At 35.8% G+C, this 19258-nt stretch overlaps 1 protein-coding gene across 6 annotated transcripts in view; it reads right to left on the bottom strand.

The window, feature by feature from the left end:
- Nucleotides 1–19258, bottom strand: part of LOC106874674 (phytanoyl-CoA dioxygenase, peroxisomal) — a 45310-nt gene that overhangs the window by 2563 nt on the left and 23489 nt on the right. For all 6 annotated transcript variants that reach the window (XM_052970868.2, XM_089358636.1, XM_089358630.1 and 3 more), the window contains 6 exons: nt 15787–15929; nt 11102–11270; nt 9224–9305; nt 6163–6344; nt 4924–5073; nt 151–309 (listed from right to left, as the gene is read on the bottom strand). In XM_052970868.2, coding sequence (XP_052826828.1) covers nt 151–309; nt 4924–5073; nt 6163–6344; nt 9224–9305; nt 11102–11270; nt 15787–15926 — 882 coding nt within the window. In that variant the 5' untranslated portion in view covers nt 15927–15929. The remainder of the gene's footprint in view (nt 1–150; nt 310–4923; nt 5074–6162; nt 6345–9223; nt 9306–11101; nt 11271–15786; nt 15930–19258) is intronic.

The following is a 19258-nucleotide window of genomic DNA, read 5'->3' as shown; positions in this document are numbered from 1 at the left end:
CATCCGAAACGTTGTGTTAACAACAAACAAGATGAGGATAAATATCTGTCAAATGTAAATAATGAACACTGATGACGATGGTGAAACGTAATTAAAATGTAGCAAACTAGGTAGTGTGTCAATTTCATAATAAGGAAAAACACTGTGTACCTGTATTGAGACTTCCTTGTCTTGTGCATCTTGTTCACCAAACAATTTTGTAATTTTTTGCCTGGCAACATCAGTTATCTCTTTTGCAATATTCTCATGTGTTGTACCTTTGACATCTATATAGTAGCAGCAGGAGTTGGCGAAATGGCAACTGATTGACTGTCAAGAAAATAATAGATAACAGTTTATTACTACTATTCAATTTTACTCTTGTCCCAACTACATCTGTGCTATTGTGCCAATGTTAGAAATCATTTCAACTATTTGCTTCGTTTTTTTTTTAATATTTGAAATATGTTTACTGGAATGTAACATGTATGTATGTGATACATATGTAATACTGTTGTTGTTGGCACTCCGTCGCTTACGACGTCGAGGGTTCCAGTTGATCCGATCAATGGAACAGCCTGCTTGTGAAATTAACGTGCAAGTGGCTGAGCACTCCACTGACGCGTGTACCCTTAACGTAGTTCTCGGGGATATTCAGCGTGACACAGTGTGACAAGGCTGACCCTTTGAATTACAGGCACAACAGGAAGTAAGAGTGAGAGTAAGTTGTGGTGGAAGAGTACAGCAGGGTTCGCTACCATCCGCTGCCGGAGCCTCGTGGAGCTTTTAAGTGTTTTCGCTCAATAAACACTCACAACGCCCAATCTGGGAATTGAAACCGTGATCCTATGACCACGAGTCCGCTGCCCTAACCACTGGGCCATTGCGCCTCCACACATATGTAATACAAAAACCACATTAAAATGCAAATTCAAAACTGAAGACAGCACAAACATGAGCAAAGAAAGAAAAAAAGCGACAAAATTAAAAAAGAGGAAGAAAGAAAAAAATCATCAATTCAACACCCAGTGCTTCACCTAGTCATGCAATTTTTATTTTTGTTTAATTTTGGTACATCTCAATATTCTTCAGTTTCAATTTCTTTCTTCATTTTTTTAATACCCCCACTGTTCTAATAGTGTACTTGTGCTGATTTAAATGCTTGCGCACACATGCACACACGCACGCATGTGCACACGCATGCATGCACACACACACACACGCACACACACACCTCTCATTTCAACATTTTAATCACATTTCCTCGCAGATACAGAATTCATTTTCCTGCTTCAATTCGCTCTCAACTTCCTATTGCCATGTGGTCCATACATTCCTCTTACTTGCCCATCTGCCCCGTCTGCTACATGATGGCCTGGTAAAATTTAACATTGATGGTTGGTTAAAAGGAAGGAAAAAGAATAAAATAAAATAAGTTTTAGGGTCATGTGGCAAGTGACCAAGAGACTAGCATGGCTAAACAATTTTGTTACATCCTACATACCTTCGTCCTGCTCCCCATCTCCTTCATTACATTCAAGCGGAGTTAACTCATATGCCCCTATCTCCTCCTTCCCTCTTCTATCATCAGATTTTGCCAGAATTAGTCTTGCTCAACCCTTTATTCCCTCCACCATTCCTGTAACAGCTAGCCTGCTGTCGTTGCCTCCTGCCCCCCCCCACCCCCGCAGCTGAGCCCCACCACCAGTATTAATGTTCTTCACCCAGCTCCCTCCTCTACCTCCATTGCTAATCTGCCTCCAACCTCCCTTTATTCACCCCACCACTCCTGTAACTAGACTACCTGCATTGTCTTCTGCTCCTCATCTGAGCCCCACCGCTATATTTAATGCTCTTCATCCAGCTCCCTCCTCTACATCCATCGCCAATCGTCCCCCACTGCCATCCTCTCCCCATATGAATTCTTATCTTAATGCTGACCCCACTGATGCTGTCAATTTACCTCCAAGTTATGTTCTCTGCACCTGTACAAGTCACTATTTGAAGACCATCAAATGCCACTTGTGTAGTATAAGTTATCATAAGAACTCTGTAGGCATTATTAAGGTTCAAGCCAAAAGTTTTTGAAACTGGACATGCAACCAATGCCACTTCAGTTCCAACATATTTAGTAGAGCAGAACCTTCTCTGATGTCCAGATCCCTGTTGAGAATTTTGCTGCCACTCTCCAGAGCTTGTTCAAGTTGAAGCTTGTCAACCAGATCCCTAAGGGACTTTGCACTTGTTTTGTCTATGCTCTCTCCAAGCTGTTGAAGAACATCTGCCTATTCAACAACACCTCAGATTGGCAGAAACTGTTCCTATTTCCTCTGGTCTCTCTCTACATGTCAAACACAAGTACTGGATCCTTTACATCTTCCTTAAAATGGCAGTTTGAGCTGTTTCAGTCCACCCCCAACCACTGTTCATCTCAGGTTGGTGATTAGCACAGCTCCAAACAATGGTCATTCACCAAACTTAAAGAAGACCGTTAATGCTAAATTCAGCAGATTTGACATTAAAGGGGCTGTTCGCCTACTCTTATCCCTGACCTCCCTCATGTGGTGCACTACAGATTCCCTCAATTGATTAAAGGAGAAACATCCTCTGGCCCCAACAGCTGACTACCTACACTGGCCTGACCCACCAGGTTTTTTACAATGTCAGGAAGGTGATTGCATCCTTTCCAGCAGGTTCTGGTGCTGGGATTGAATGCTTACAACCTCAGCATCTCAAAGATGGTATCTCTTTGTTAGCTAGTGATGCCAATCTTGAGCTCTTGGAAAACCTAACACAGTTCATCAACATGTTCTCATCTGAAAGTGTACTTCCCTACCTGTCCTTTGGTGACCACCTCATCCCATCTGCCTCTGGAGTTCAACAGAGTAACCTGCTCAGACCTGTTCTACTTGCACTGGGTATTGATGATATTACCAAGATGGGAGCCAACCTTGACTTGAATATCTGGTATTTTGATGCTTGTTTGGGGGTCTCTCCTGGTAAGGTCCTTGCAACTGTGAGGACAATGATTTAAGAACTTGATCATAAGGGCCTTAGCATCAACAGTTCCAAATGTGAGCTATGGTTCCTCCACCATCCAGCTTTACATCAGCAGAATGTAAACCTATTTACAGATTCCTTCCCCTCCATTGCAGTTCCTCCCTCATCAGTTTGATACTCTCTTAGGGCCTCAATTACTGACTGAGCTTTCGAGTCTATCTTTCGATCCAAGTTGGCTAACTTTAAGCAACTATTAAAAAGCCTCGAGGCAATTGAGCCCCACCAAAGTTTTTTTATACTTAGGAATTACTTGTTAATTCCTAAGTTATTGTATTTTCTCAGAGTTGGTTCCTCTTGTAGATTTTTGTCATCTCTCCAATGCTTTGACAACCTAATCTTCAGGGAACTCGAATGTTTGGTCACTGCCAGACTCTCTTCAGAGCCCATGAACAGGCTGCTTTGCCCAAACAGTTTGGGGATCTTCTTCTCTATCTCTTCCCTGTTTTCTTTCCTTCATCCATACTTGCTCCTCTTCAGTAAGCAACATCCTCTCCTCTCCAACATGGGCTAATTCCAACAGGGAGTTGGATGAAGCTCTGTCACAGTGGAGAGAGCTGGGTTTGTTGGTTCTTGATAAAGCTAAGGATAGATGGAAGCAAAGAGTCTGAGATGATATGTGCTTAGGTACTACTTACAACTCTCTCTTTGATCAATCTGATCAATTTTCAAGGTATCACCTACTTTCTGCTAGTGTGAAATTCTCAAGGAGCTGGATTGATGCTCTACCAGTGACCAATATTGGTGCTTCACTTAGTCTGGATGAGCTTTTCATCTCCCTTGCACTCAGAGTGGGAGCCAACATCTGTTGGGGACAGATGTTGCTGTGGTAGGCCCCTTGACTCCACAGGTCTTCATGGTTTATCTTGCTGCCTAAATGCTGATCATTTCACTCATTGCACTGAGCTAAACTTAATCATTAAGTGGGCTTTGGATTGAGTTTATATCCCTTCAGTTCTGGAGCTGGCAGGATTATCCAGAAGTGATGAGAAGAAACCAAATAGTCTTACCCTTTGTTCCTAGGTAAGAGGTAAGTGCTTCATCTGGGTTATCACAGTCTGTGACTCTTATGCTCCTCCCCACATCCTAGATGCTGCAGCAAATGAGAGGGTCACTGCTTCTGTAGCTGAACAGAATAAAATCCTTAAGTATTGGGACTTGTCAGTGAACTATTTCTTCCAACGTGTGGCGTTAGAGATGTTTGCGAGGTGGCTGGGCTCAGTGAAGTTCTCATCGTTGATGGTGACTCACCATATCACAGTGTCAGGTGACACCATGAGGGTGTTTGGCTGTTCCAACACCTTAACTTTGCCATTGCCCATGGTAATGTTATGAATGTGTTGGCTTCATGTGTTGGCTTGCTTCTACTGACTCTGAAACTGCATTACCTTTCCCATTCCATATATGACAAAGAAAGAAAGTTTTGATCAGAAGGTTAACAAAGGAAATTTTTCTTTACATTCATGATCAATATATGAATGTATTTTACATTTTTAACAATTACAGTCAGTAATATGCTAAAGAAATTTTATTGATATGTAATTATGGATGTAAGTATATTTTTATTTTTTATCGAAATTTTTGTGTGTGACTGATTTTGTTGTTCATGTAAAAGCATGTATTTTGATCAGCACACATTATCAAATTGAGTCAGCTACATACTTAATATCTAAATAACTTACTAGAAAGGTAAAATTTCAAAAAGTGAAATGAAAAGTAATTTTATTATATCTTGCTTAGTAATCATTGATGAAAAATATTTTGACTTCCAATCTTCACTAGTTTACAAGCTACCAGAATAGATACTCAAGAAATTAATCAAACAAATTTAGTTGGATATGTTGGAAGGGTAAATGATAGTAAGGGAAAGCAATAAAGTTACTGTACCTTTCTAAAATGACTTGTTCTGTTCTGTCCAGACCCATGGAAGAGTAATGGATGAAAGAACACAGTGTCCCCTGGTTCCATATCCAAGTGTATTTTGTTATTTTCTACAGTATAGTTCAAAATACCATGGTACATTTTGTTCACACCATTCTGGTTCAAAAGAATTTTAACAAACAAAACAAAAAGGTTAACATATAATATTAACATATACATTTAGCTGGATGAATGGAATATTAAAGTAACAAAGGTACTTGCATTTATACATTCAAATCTTAACACAAGGGTAACTTTTCTTACCATTCACAGATTTAACAAATGAAAAACTAAGTATTTAATATGCAATAAAACACAAACATATTCTAGTTTGTTTTAGTCATCATGGCTCTGGTATACTGGATTCTTGGCTATGTTGCTTTATGTACATTTAATCAACAAACTGCAAAAGAACATTATCAATCAAGTTATCAAGCTCTTTCTTTTTTTCAAGCATTGAAAAGTGGATGTTAAAGCAATAATGATGATGATTATATCTTCTTTGTCAAAGAATTGTATTTATCTGACAGTGTGACTGAATTAAATATAGATTATTATCGCCTACTAGAGTCTAAAAATCTCTAGAAACTAACCCTTTCTCTATTCATTAACAAACATTTTAAAAGAATACAATCCAAAAAAATTATCATCCCTGCACTACCATTATTACTGAAGCTCTGATTATTAAATAATTTGCTACAATGTGACCAAACTAAATATTCCAGTATTCTGGTGTCAAATACTAAAGGATAGTTTTTTCTTTAAATTCTCAATTAGTTATCGGATATTTAGTCACTTTCTGGAATGTTTGGCTCATTATTAAACTGTATCTGCAGTCTGTTGAAAAATGTTGTTTCTACAAAAAATCTCTGTTCCTCCAGACATACTGACTGTATACCACTAACACCATATCATAATATATTCAACAGTACCAAGGTCCATACTTAATACTTCTATAATGAGAAGGATTTTGCTACACTTCAATCAAGTATTAAGTATTAGCAGGATGTGGTTCCCCACAAGACTACATCCCTCTAAAACACCTTCTTTTCTTCTTTTCCCCTCCAAACATTAACTTCCAGCAATTCAAACTGCCTCAAGTAAAATCATAGCTTTTTTCTCTTTTCTTTAAATGCAAATTTAAAAGACACTGAAAAGTTGTATTTCAAAGTGAATAAAAGTATTTCTTAGAGAAAAAGAGCCTACCTCCCAATTAGGATATCCATGGGGTTGCAAAAGCCGTTTGTGGGAGCCTGGAATAACAACTAAGCATCCATTCTCTCTGTTCACCTTTATGAGTGGTGTCCATGAGCAAACAATTTTCTCAGGTGGTCTGAATGGGAAATAATGCAAATCTTGGTGCATTGGATGTCTTGTTGTTTTTAAACCTGGAATGAAAACCTTTGAGTTAACTTAATCAAAAATTGCTTATTAACTAAGCCTTAGAGATGCAGTGAAGTGGTAGAAATAAAAAGGTGCCACACTAAATATCAGATTACTCCTTAAGTAATCTCCAAATATTAGGTAAGAAAAAAAATCTCTAAATTTCATATTTTATTAATATTCATTCATTAACATAATTACCATCATTATCAATGACCTCCTTTCAGTAGTTTATATGCTTCTTCATACCATTTGTGTAAAATTCTTTTGGTTTTGTAAAAAAACAAAAAAATGCAGAAAGGGTTGTTTCCACTTCTTCACATGTTTTAAGTGGTTCACCAAGTTAATTCTGTAAACTTCAGAATAGATGGTAATTAAATGGAACAAAATTCTGTTAAGGAGAGTGTGGCATTTTTTCACAGATGAAGTTTACAATTTTTTTCAAACATGATCTTTACTGTATGGGCCAGGCATTATCACGATGGCACACCACTCCTTTGCAAATCATTAAAGTTGGTCCCTTTTCCTTTAAAGTAATGTTTAAACATTCTAATTATTGACAGGAAATGTCCTGTGTAATTGTTTTATTAACTGGTAGCAACTCAAGCTGGATCATATTGACATAATCCCACTAAATATTAACCAAAACTTTTCTTGGATGGAGAGGTCACATTTAGGTTAGAATTTAGTCACTTCACCTTCACTAAGCCATTGTCTGCATTGCTTAACATTCCTGTAAAAGATCTACTTTTCTTCACCACTCACTAATCTGTTTGAAAATAGCAATACATATTCCCAAGAGTGTAGAGAAGTGCAGCAAAGTTGTTTTACTGTCAAATTATAGAGAACTAGTTTAGACACCTTTCCAAGCCATTACAGATGCCTAGGAATTGTTGAAAGGCTTGTATTCAGCTTTGGTGCTAATTCTTCAACTGTAATAGCATTATTTCAATTAAGTTCTAACAAAGGTAGGTCTTTGTCAAACTGAACAGGACGACCTATTCATAAGGCATCTTTTAAGCTGAAATTATTCTTCCTAAAGCTTTCAAAGTATCTTCTTTCATTTAAGCAATATTTTCCATAAATGCTATATCTTGGATTGGTTCTGCTGCATTACTGTCATTTCTGAACTAAAAAATTATTAAATGCCCTAAATGCTTCATGGACACAGTCATCTTTAGGAGGGTTAGAGCAGTAATGGAATTGTCTAATGCAGACTGTAATGACATAAATCACTACTTGACAACAGTACAAGGCCATGGCAATAAGTACTGGTATTATAAGGCATTTTAAAATAAAAAAGTTATCTAACTTAGGGAAATCAGATTTCAGACATAACTGATGGGATGAGCTGATAGCGTTTGTCATTCTGGGGTTTATAAAAAAAATGCCAGCAATATATTGATGTTGATACAATCAAGCATATATATCCTTTATGAATGTGAAGACTTATACCATTGTAACAACCATTACCTAAATCCTATTAGAAATAATACATTTCTAAATCTCTCAGAGAGATTTATGCAGTAGTGATACGATGAAGTAGTTGTTTGCTGTAAACTTAATGTGACAGTCCCCTGAAGGGAATAATACTACTGTTGGTTAGACCTAGGAAACTACACCGCGTCCTGTCGGCCTTGACACATTTCCTGTGTCCTTCTAAATTTGAAATCAGTGAATGTATTTCACTAGAATTATTATATGTTTACAAGAGCTTGACAGGCATCTTCGACTAGCAGGTCATGCTACTCCAGCCTGATGACGAGCAAAGACTCAGAAACATGTCTCTGGATGCAGGCTTAGCTGGGTGGAGGTGCTTGTCTCCCCCTTGTAAACATAAGGACACAGGAAATGTATCAAGGCTGACAGGAAGCGGTGTAGTTTCCTAGGTTTAACCAACATTAGTATTATTCCCTTCAGGGGACTGTCACATTAAGTTGACAGCATACAACTACTAAATCCTATTAATTTAAAATAATGTTTTCTTCCTACCGTGCATACAAAGAATTTTGTAAAGGATAAGCTATTGTAGAGTCAAATAGATCAACCTCAGTATACAACTGATGATGATAATTTTATACACCCAAGAAGAATAAAAAAGAATAGAGAATCATGCAACATTTGAACTAAGAGCTGTGAAAAACTGAAATATTAATGAAATTGAGGTTATTTCTCAACTGCCAGTAGGATTTGAGTTTAATATATTAAGGCACTGAGCAAGATGCTACAACACATCTAGGCAAATTCTTAGATGCCTGCATCATATCAATCACCAAGATTTTTTTAAAGTAATTCAAGAAAAGAGATATAATCTTTTCTACTCTAGGCACAAGGCCTGTCATTTTTTGGTAGGGGGCCAGTCGATTAGATTGACCCCAGTATGCAACTGGTACTTAATTTATCGACCCCAAAAGGATGAAAGGCAAAGTCGACCTTGCCAGAATTTGAACTCAGAATGTAAAGGCAGACGAAATACCGCTAAGCATTTTGCCTGGTGTGCTAACGTTTCTGCCAGCTCACCGCCTTAAGAAAAGAGATATAATGTCTGTGAGATGAGTTTCTTAATTACTGATGTGAGGTCAAACTTTACTATCAAACAGTTGTTTCGCTTTTGGGAATTGGAACTTAATTTAGTTTGCCTCATCCGCCCTGAAAAACATGACAATGAGTGTCACTCATACTTCACAGTTAAATGATTAGCAGAAAGTTCTTTCTGTTGTTGAAACAATTATTCCAAAATATGCAAATATTAGAAGCTGTAAACACCAAACCATCACAGACATGCTAAATACATGTAAAACAGGAGAAGAGGATAAGGTAGAATGAGACTGTCAGAACTGCTTCTGTTTCTAATTAAAAGGGAAAAGATTTTAATAAGCTATACCTGAATCAGGTGGTTTATTGATAAACATGGTGTGCATTGCCATTATGTTAGAGCCAATAATTGACTCAATGTATTTTAAAATCTGAAAGGAATGAAAAAAAATATTAGCAGTGTAATTTATTGCCCTACAGTACCCTTTCTTTATATAAATTTTTACTTTACTTGATTGTTTTATACACTTATAATGTATTGTTCAGTATGTACTGATTGTTACCACATAATAATATTATACTATCCTATTTGGAATTCACTGGACTACCTACACTATTTGCAATATTCTAATTTAAACAATAAGACTTTAGGAATTATCTTTTCGAGATGAAATAGTCAAAATTCAGAAACAATTTACACAATCTAATTTGAGATGATGGAATGGGAGGCACCGTGTAATATGGGTCACCCAGCAAGTGATAGCTGCATAGTTTGTATGCTGCCCTGATTTGTACAATATACTGTCCCATAGTCAACAAAATAATACTTAGAGAATGTCTGAGTATTGTAAATGGAAACTTGCTATGAGGCAAGCAGACTGCAGGAGAAATCTTCAGTGGAAGAAGTCCCATCAAACAAGCATTTTGGCCTATTCATTCCTGACACTCTAAGGGAGCTGGGCCCACCTAGGTAGTGGCTCCTAGATGTCCTCTTACTATTATTTAAATGCCAGCTTTAGTGGAGATTGAACACATAACATTTGGATGATCTTATCACTCAGCCACAAAGACTTGCACTGTTTCAAACTGGGTTTCCTTCCTCCTATGCTTAGTGGCTTTCTTTATTCCTTATCAGCTTCAAATATCATTTCTTTTTGCTCATAGCCACATTGAGCTCTTTTCAGTTGTCTCTGACAGGTGTTTCATTGTTGCTATTCTTTTGTGACCCTTGATTCTGAGCTGACCTAGTAGTTGGCATATGGACACTACAACAAGTCCTAGTGCACCAACTTCCACTGCCTTTACTGCACAACAGTACCCCTCTTTTGTTAGCCCTCTCACAGGGTTATCATATTTCCTCATCTCATAAACACTGCCTTGGTTCAATATGTCATGTGCATATAAGGTATACTGCTATCTGTTGTAATACACTACAACAGCTAGTCATGTACTCTACATGTACATGCCATATTGACTACTGATATTTAACCTCTTGATCATCAATAACAAAATACTGTACTGTACAATAATGCACTGCAGTGTACTGAACTGTACTACAGTGTATTGTGGTACTCTGTACTGTATGGTGTACTACGAATCAACAAACATCTCTGATAGGAACAGTAACTCTTTGTCATATAGTATACAGTATTGTATATTATGTTGTCACTGCTTATCCCCAGGTCAGCCTTTAGTAAGCAGACCTATGATGATAAGCATTCATAAGCATTCATACAATGACCATCCTGTATTTCTAGGGGAAAACAGGATTACACTACCCTTTATGCTCTTTCATTAAGATGGTGTTGAGAGAGATTTGGTAGATATTTTTTGCATCATGCAATCACTTGGAGGCTTTCTCATTGGCTCATGTATTATACTGTTCTATATATAAGTGAACTGGCAAACTCATATATCATGAATTAAAATCTAATGTAAGTGTTTTATTGTGTTCTTGAACTGAAAATTTTATTCTACATTACTTCAATTTACCTAACTGTTGAGAACAAGTGGTGGATCATCTGCAAATGTTACATGCTATAGATCAGCATTCTATCCAAGGGAAACTATATTTCATATACTAAAAGCCATAAAACTGAAGCTAAGCTTGAGCCCTGAAAACCTTTTCAATGTTTAGAAGTCATTCATATAATGTATAGCAGTATAATGGACTCTATTTCAGTGTTATGTACACACTATACAATGTACTTTAATCCATTAGAAATACCTCTGGCAGGCAGCAATATTGAAATAAGACTTCATCGTCTTGGAAACCTTGTAGTTTTGCAATAGCTTTCTTCTCAGGAACATATTCTGATCTGTCAGCAGCAATATCTTTCATAATGTCCATACCATGTGTAGGAGCTTCTCCAGTACACAACTGCTTGAATCTTTCTCTATAGAAGAAAAAGAATGTAACAATAATAACAATTTATGCACAAAAAATATATAATTGGAATTATATTTTGATAAATCTACTAAGTATAATTGCATGGTTAAGAAACCATGAGGTTTTGGGGTTTTTTTAATCCCTACTATGCAGCATCTTTGCTACATGTCTACTATTATTTCATGTTGATCAATGCCTCATGATTCAACTAGATTAAAACTGTGCAGAAGGCCATACATTTGAAATACAAATACAGTGTATTTGACAGGTTTCTATACAGTTTCCATCTTCCCAGTTTCATTCTCACAAGGTATTGTCTGATCCAAAGCAAAAGAAAGTAATATTTTCTTAAGAGGCAATGTAAATGTATGTGCAGAAGGCCATACATTTGAAATACAAATACAGTGTATTTGACAGGCTTCTATACAGTTTCCATCTTCCCAGTTTCACTCTCACAAGGTATTGGCTGATCCAAAGCAAAAGAAAGTAATATTTTCTTAAGAGGCAATGTACATGTATGTATGTATGTATGTATGTATGCATGTATGTATGTATGTATGTATGCATGCATGTATGTATTATGTATGTATGTATGTATGTATGCATGCATGTATGTATGCATGGATGCATGCATGCATGTATGTATGCATGTATGTATGTATGTATGTACATTTCTTCTAGTTTGACATGAAAGACTATTATGCATCAATAACAAAACCTATTCTTATAGCTACTTTGAACTTTGCTAAAACTATAACCACAATAAACAACACCACAATAGAAACAATACTGCGAACAAGAAAATTGCTCCTCTTCCACAACAATGCTTTCTGGATTAAGAAAAACACTAAAGAACCATTTGATGTAAGCATGGGATCAAAGGACTTAACAGAAACAAGAGACATCATGGGTCTTTACATAGTAGAAAAATTCATAAACAAATTTCCATCCATCTACTTCTACTAAGAAAATACAATCCACAAAAAAAAAAAAAACATCAAATTTAGCAAGGATCTACATCACTTCAAAAACTTGAGCTTCTCAATCACAGTAGAAACACAGCTGAAGTCAGTCAATTTCCTAGATGTTATCCTCGACCTGGAATCAAGTATCTATAAACCATGTAAGAAAGATAATGAAAAATTCAGTATATACTTAAACAATCCAATCACCCCAAAAGCATCATCAAAAACCTAATAAAATCCATATCTCTCAGACTTTCAGCTTTGTCTTCAAAAGAAAAAATACTAAACGAAATAGCAACTCCATATCACAAAGCTCTCAATAATAGCAGTTACAAGGAAAAAGTGCAATATATAAACAGCAATTTTCCCACAATAAATAAAATACGTAAGAATAGAAAAAGGAAAATTATCTGGTATAATCTCCCTTCAACATTCAAGTCTCCACATCAGTAGCTAAATTATTTGTGAAAATAATGCAGAAACACGTTCATCCCAATCACAAGTATTACAAACTAATAAACAATGTAAAATTGAAATATTCCATTACTAAGCACTTTGAGAAAAACGTACAACCACCAAAAACTATCTAAAATTGAAAACCTAAACCACATACACAATAATAATTGCAATTGTAATACACCTTCATCCTGCTTTCTGGAAGGAAACTGTATCTCAAGAAATATCGTATATAGCGTAATGATAACCACAAACATGGCACCAACTACTATATCTACATACATAGGATCTACAGCAAACCAGTTGAAGACATGGCACAAACAACTTTGTGCAACTCAAACAGGAAAAATGATACTTCACAGTCCAAACATATATGGCAATTAAAAGAAAAAAAAATACACTATTTAGCATCAAGTAAAAAATACTTTCACACACACAACTATACCAAGGGAATAACAAACCCTGCCAACTTTGTACAAATGAATCCTACCACATTCTAACATTCATGGAACAAATCCCAAACTGAAACTCCAAACTAGTGTCTTTATGCAGGCACAAAATCTTAAAAAGATTAAAACACTTCAAACCAATAATCTTTCCCAACAGTTAAACTTGTTAATATCTCACAAATTCCCCTCCATCCTCCAACACCATAAACCATCACCATAAAATAAAATAAAAAATACTCCTACAACTTCACACTTTTACACCAAACAAATACTCTAGAAATTATCTAAAAGTCTCTCTATCTCCAACCAAAATCCCCACAAAAGATTTTCTAATATAACTACACAAAACTACATACACACACATAAAATATATATTTGTATGCAAGCAAACCAAAAGAACTCTTTCTTTTAACTTTTTTTTTAATTAAATTATATTATATTTTTGCTCCCATTTTTATACATGAATATATACACACCTTCTATATCTGCTCCACTGTAGAATATATCTAGAACAGACCTTGAAGAAATCTTATAAACAAACACCACATAAGCTCTACCTCCATAAAACAAGAAGTTTAAAATCCTTGTATACTAATCAAATTGCTTATAGAACAATGAACACTTAGAAAGAAACATACTTTTGTGAACATCAAAACACAAAACTTTCTATACTAACAAAGTCATGACAAGAATACCTTACAAATGAATATAAGTAATAATTTATATAAGTAAAGAAATGACTAAAGTTACCACCTGGCTACATTCCTTTGTGAAAAATAAAGTTGACACAATTACTAAAGGCTTAATACCAAAAGAAACAAAAATACTGTCACACTTTGTGTCTACCTAACAAAAGGGTAACATATATACACTAGTTTACAAAGTTCTACATGCATGAATAAATTCTAAACAGTAATATAACCCCAAATTTAATGAATTAGAATTTTTCCAAAATACCTTTCCTTTCCATAACAACCAGCTATACAACCTTAATTACAACCCACTCCAACCCACACACCCAAAGATGACTTTAACTCAAAAGAGACTTTATAAAGGCAAGACAAATTTAAGCTGCAAAATCTGGAGTTTTTGCCCTTTATTGTGAACACTGGATAGTCTAGTTGGCACAACTACAGATGTGTACCTCATCGACTTCATTGTTTCATAACTTCCAGAAAAATGGATACTTTTTAACAAAATTTTTAACAAATACTGCTTAGAAGCTATTAACAAATACTGCTAAGCAGTTATTAACAAATACTGCTTGGAAGCTATTAACAAATACTGCTTAGAAGCTATAAATAAATACTGCTTAGAAGCTATGAATTCAGAGTATATAGGGATTTATGGGGAAGAATTATTCTGAGGGGGTGGGAAGAGGAATTTCGGAGGCAAATTTTCTACGGTTGGACTCTCTTCCTGTGGCCAACTCTTACCTGCTTCAAAGCAAGATAATATTTCCTCATGGCCAGACATGCTTTTGCACACTACTGGAAATGAGTGACATTCATTTACAACAATTGTGCGATGACAAAACAAGGAGGCACAAACAAACACATACATAAGGGAATTTTTTTGAAGTTTGTGTCGATAGAACCCAAACCATGTGCTCAGGAAGCAAACTTCTTAAACCACACAGCAGTGCCTGCACCGACCATGTTCAGAAATTACTTTAGAAAATAGAAAATATTTCAGAAATTGTCAATATATAAATCAAAAAAAAAAAAAAAAAATGAATGAATGAAAAAAAATTCAGACAACCCTGGTGCTTTCATGAACTCAAAGAGGAAAATATTCAGATATTTGATATGAGTGGAAATTCATTTTGGCAACAAGGTCATGTTTGTTTTTGGACAAGAGAAGGATGTGTGTGTGTGTGTGTGTGTGTGTGCATGTGTGTGCGTACGTGTGTGTGTGTACATACACACAACTTACAGGCTAACATCAATCCATGGCAAATAGCTATTCTTTTCATCTCAGAAAATGTTATAATTCCTTCACTATGGTTTGTTCCTTTTCTTCTTACCAACACTGAGCCACCCAGTGTCTCTATATACCCCAACATAAAATGCAGTATTTGCTTCCAGCCAGTATGTCTGAAGAGTTATCAATATTGCCTAGTGCAATAGTCAGTGTGAAACCAACAGTAACATTCTGATCATAATATTATGCTCAACAATGTATAGTGTATATGTGTGTGACTCCTTGATTTGACATCACATGATAATTGTAACTGAATGTTGTGTGAGCAGTGTTATTCATTTCCAATCTTCCATGAAAATATGTCTGTTCATGGGGAAATATCACCTTACTCAGAAAGAATTGTAGGTTGATGACATGAAGGGCATCTGGCTATAGAAAATCTACTTCAATGAATTCCATCTGATCCATGCAAGCACGGAAAAGTGGATGTTAAAATGATAATGGTGATAATCATGTCTTGAAAATAAATTGAATATATATTTCATTTATAAAATAATTTGTCTTTATCATTTTAAAACACAATACGTTATGAAAGTTGCTTCAAAAGATTTGTCCTCGCACACACATAATGTGCACAGACACACACACACTTTCTTTTGTTGCCAAAATAATTCCTTGAAATACCAGGTTAACAGCACAATACATAGTAACAAATGAAATGGTAACTCACAGATACTGTGAAATATTTTCCTTAGATACCAGATTCTTTATCACAAGAAAACCATTAACGTCATAGAAAAAACGTTGTTGTGAAGTCAGTAACTGGTTATTATTAACCGTGTACAAAAATTTAACATTCTCTCCAGCCATGTTCTGAAATCAAGTAAAGGAACTTTTTAAACATAAAACAACAAATAATCAGTAAATCATTTAATACATAACTTCAGGAAAAAAATTTCAATCATTGAAAATATACTATCTCAGAGAGCGATGGTAATGGTAACTTAAATTAAGTCCAAGATTGGAATTATCAGTATGTTCCATATGTGGTTTCTCGCTCCGAGGAATTTCAGTAAAAGCAATGTCATTGCACTTCTCATCAGTAAAGTTTTCAATCATGTTGGCATGAGGACCTCTTAGTAAGTTGCCTAATTATGGCTTACCTTCATCTTTATTTTCTGGATCAGAGCTCCATGTCAGTCTACAAACATTACAGCATGTAATAGAGCTCTCTCTGATGTACGCATTATCAACTCTGGTTTACCACAGGATTCAGTGATGTCTCTTCAAGTGAGATACACATTAAAACACCGTCCACACAAATGAAAGGGTGCTGCTGCACAGCATACATATATCTTAGACTGCAGCCAAAATGCTATTTCGCTGATTGGGAGATAATTTACTCAACAATATACTGCAAAGTCATGTGGTTTTCTCTCTTTGCCTCTTCCATCAATACTACAACAGTCTTTGCTCTTGTGAAATAACTAGCAGCATACCTTCTCCAACCATATGTAAAAACTAACACTTCCTTTTTCCAAGCTGAGATTCAAAACCGAATCTAAGGATTCTCGCTCATCTGATCCACCAGGCATGAAAGAAATTTCTTTGTCCTGTCAAAAAGTGATGGATGGTTTTCCCTCCAACCTCCAACCTGAGCTGTGTCATTTAAGGTTCAAGTGGACAGGAGGCGACTTACATAGGTAGGAATTACTTCTGTGGTATGTCTGTCCTTCTAGCTGTCATGATCATTATAAAATACAGTCAGACACACAAGAGAGGCAGAGAGCCATCACCAGGCGAACTGTCAAGAGACAGCCTTCTGCCAGTTAAGCAGCCAACAGAGAATCACATATTCAGCATGAACGACCCAACATAGTAGCAGTTGCAGAACATAAACAGACACCACTGAATGATCAATGCACACACAGACATAAAACATGCCTGGTTCTACCTCATCATACTGGCACAGTATTTCACCTGTTATTTTCTTCGCCAGCTCGAAGTAAGTTGCTAATGTCATGTAGTGAATTTTTTTATGTATACATCAAGTAAATGCAAGTGTCGTTTAAATAAATTATTTAAACCACAATCTGATGCTTTCCCTTGTTTTATTTTGATGTCGTCCACATGCCTACTTCATCTGCTACCTCAACATCATTTGCTACACCTTTCCCATTACATCTATCTTCTTCCAACACCTTCATTGAGTCTCATATCCCAGATATTACACTAAAGACTTTTTTTAATCCTATCCCCCCAAACTGCACTCTAATTTACTTCTACTTTTCCCTCCCCAGGAATGCAATCCTCAGTAATTCCTTCCTCATTCACATATTCATTGATCTAAAAATCAACTGCATCAAGCTCACCAGCTGCCATAGGGTCTGCAAAGATCATAGACAGACACTACTCATCAATTTTATGACTAACTTATAATAACAATTATTTGGCTCAAACTAATGTTACAAGATGTCTACAGTATTGTTCATGTTATATAGTGAAAATTAGCTATTTATTGTGACATGAACAAAACTGGCTGAATAATTAAGGTTACAAATTTATATGCAGGTTCAAAGCCTAGAACTTTAACCCTTCACCACTCCAAAATTATGAATGCAAACCCTGATCTTAAGATGAAAACTAAAATCATTAAGTTAAAAAAAAATATTCTTTTATATAATATCCAACTCACCCACATATTTTAGATTGTTCTCCTCCTAGCTATCATAGTAAGCTTAACAATTAGGCCAATGAGAAATCTCTAAGCTGTGACCCTACCTGTTAGAAGTAACTGCTAAATTTTTATCAGCCTAATTTTTGCCATCTTGAAAAAGGGAACAAATATATTGCAGAAGTCAATTCTGAAATAATGAAATTGGGATGGCCATGCTACTATGGCAAGTTTAACCCATTACCTCCCATAATTCTATTAACTGGAATTTTTTTATGAAACTTTGATTTCTAGCATAAAACAGCTTTAGAAACAAGCTGGAATGATCAAAATAACATTTTAAATAGAAATAAGCGAGATATTGAGTGAAAAGTGAGCAAACCTCATTTGAATATCAGAGAAGTATACTAGTAGATATAGCAAAAAGGTTAGATATGTGTAAATATTGACAGATAATTACGAAACTTGTAATTTTTAAGTGATCTCATATGAGATAACTGGTAGGTAATGGGTTAAAGATGGAACACTTAACATAAGTCACTAACAAATGTATGACAGTCTTAAGTTAGATTAGAGCATAGCAAATGCATGATGCAGGTCATATTAAATGTTCCTATGGTCAGATATTATAGTACACCAGTAACTACTGCATGTTTCTCAATTCTATGTATTAGAATGGCTTTTAACAGAATAAATCAATTCAATTCTTCTAAGTTTAATAAAAATGTCCATAATTAGGGGAAGGTGCACAAAAAAAAAAAAAAAACGCTATGCAATCGTTCCAGTTATTCAACTTTTCTTTCTGCTTAAAAATATTTTATCTTCACAAAACCAAAATTTGAGTTGTTTATTTCTATTCAGCATGTTTTAAAGGTCACATAAGAAATGATAACAAATGGACTACTATTATCTCATCGTTTTGTAGAACGGGTGACAGTTCTGTTACAGAAATAGATTAGTTGACATTCACATGATTCTTCAATGAGCTATATTTTTGATGTCTCCTCCAACATCATTATAATAGCTTCAGCTCAGTAAATGTTAGTGGTGGCACATAAAAAACACCATCTGAACGTGGGCCGATGCCAGTGCTGCCTGACTGGCTCACATAAAAAGCACCATCTGAATGTGGTCAATGCCAGCCCCCTTGCCCCCTTGCCCCGCCTGACTCCTGTGCCGGTAGCACATTAAAAGCACCCACTATACTCTCGGAGTGATTGGCATTAGGAAGGGCATCCAGCTGTAGAAACATTGCCAGATCAGATTGGAGCCTGGTGCAGCCTCCTGGCTTGCTAGACCCCAGTCAAATCGTCCAACTCATGCCAGCATGGAAAACAGACATTAAATGATGATAATGATGATGATGATGATGATGATGATGATGATGATGATGATTGAGCCCACAGAAACATAAAATATACAAATTGGATCACTCTTAAATACTCTTCCTGGCAATATATTTATAATACATCCTTATGTGATATTAACTGTATTAATTTCCCTATCCTATTATTTCTCATCCAGTAAA

This window comes from Octopus bimaculoides, chromosome 1, assembly GCF_046866305.1.
Source record: "Octopus bimaculoides isolate indiv1 chromosome 1, ASM4686630v1, whole genome shotgun sequence".
Lineage (NCBI taxonomy): Eukaryota > Metazoa > Mollusca > Cephalopoda > Octopoda > Octopodidae > Octopus > Octopus bimaculoides.
This window is presented reverse-complemented; position numbering and strand designations above follow the sequence as displayed.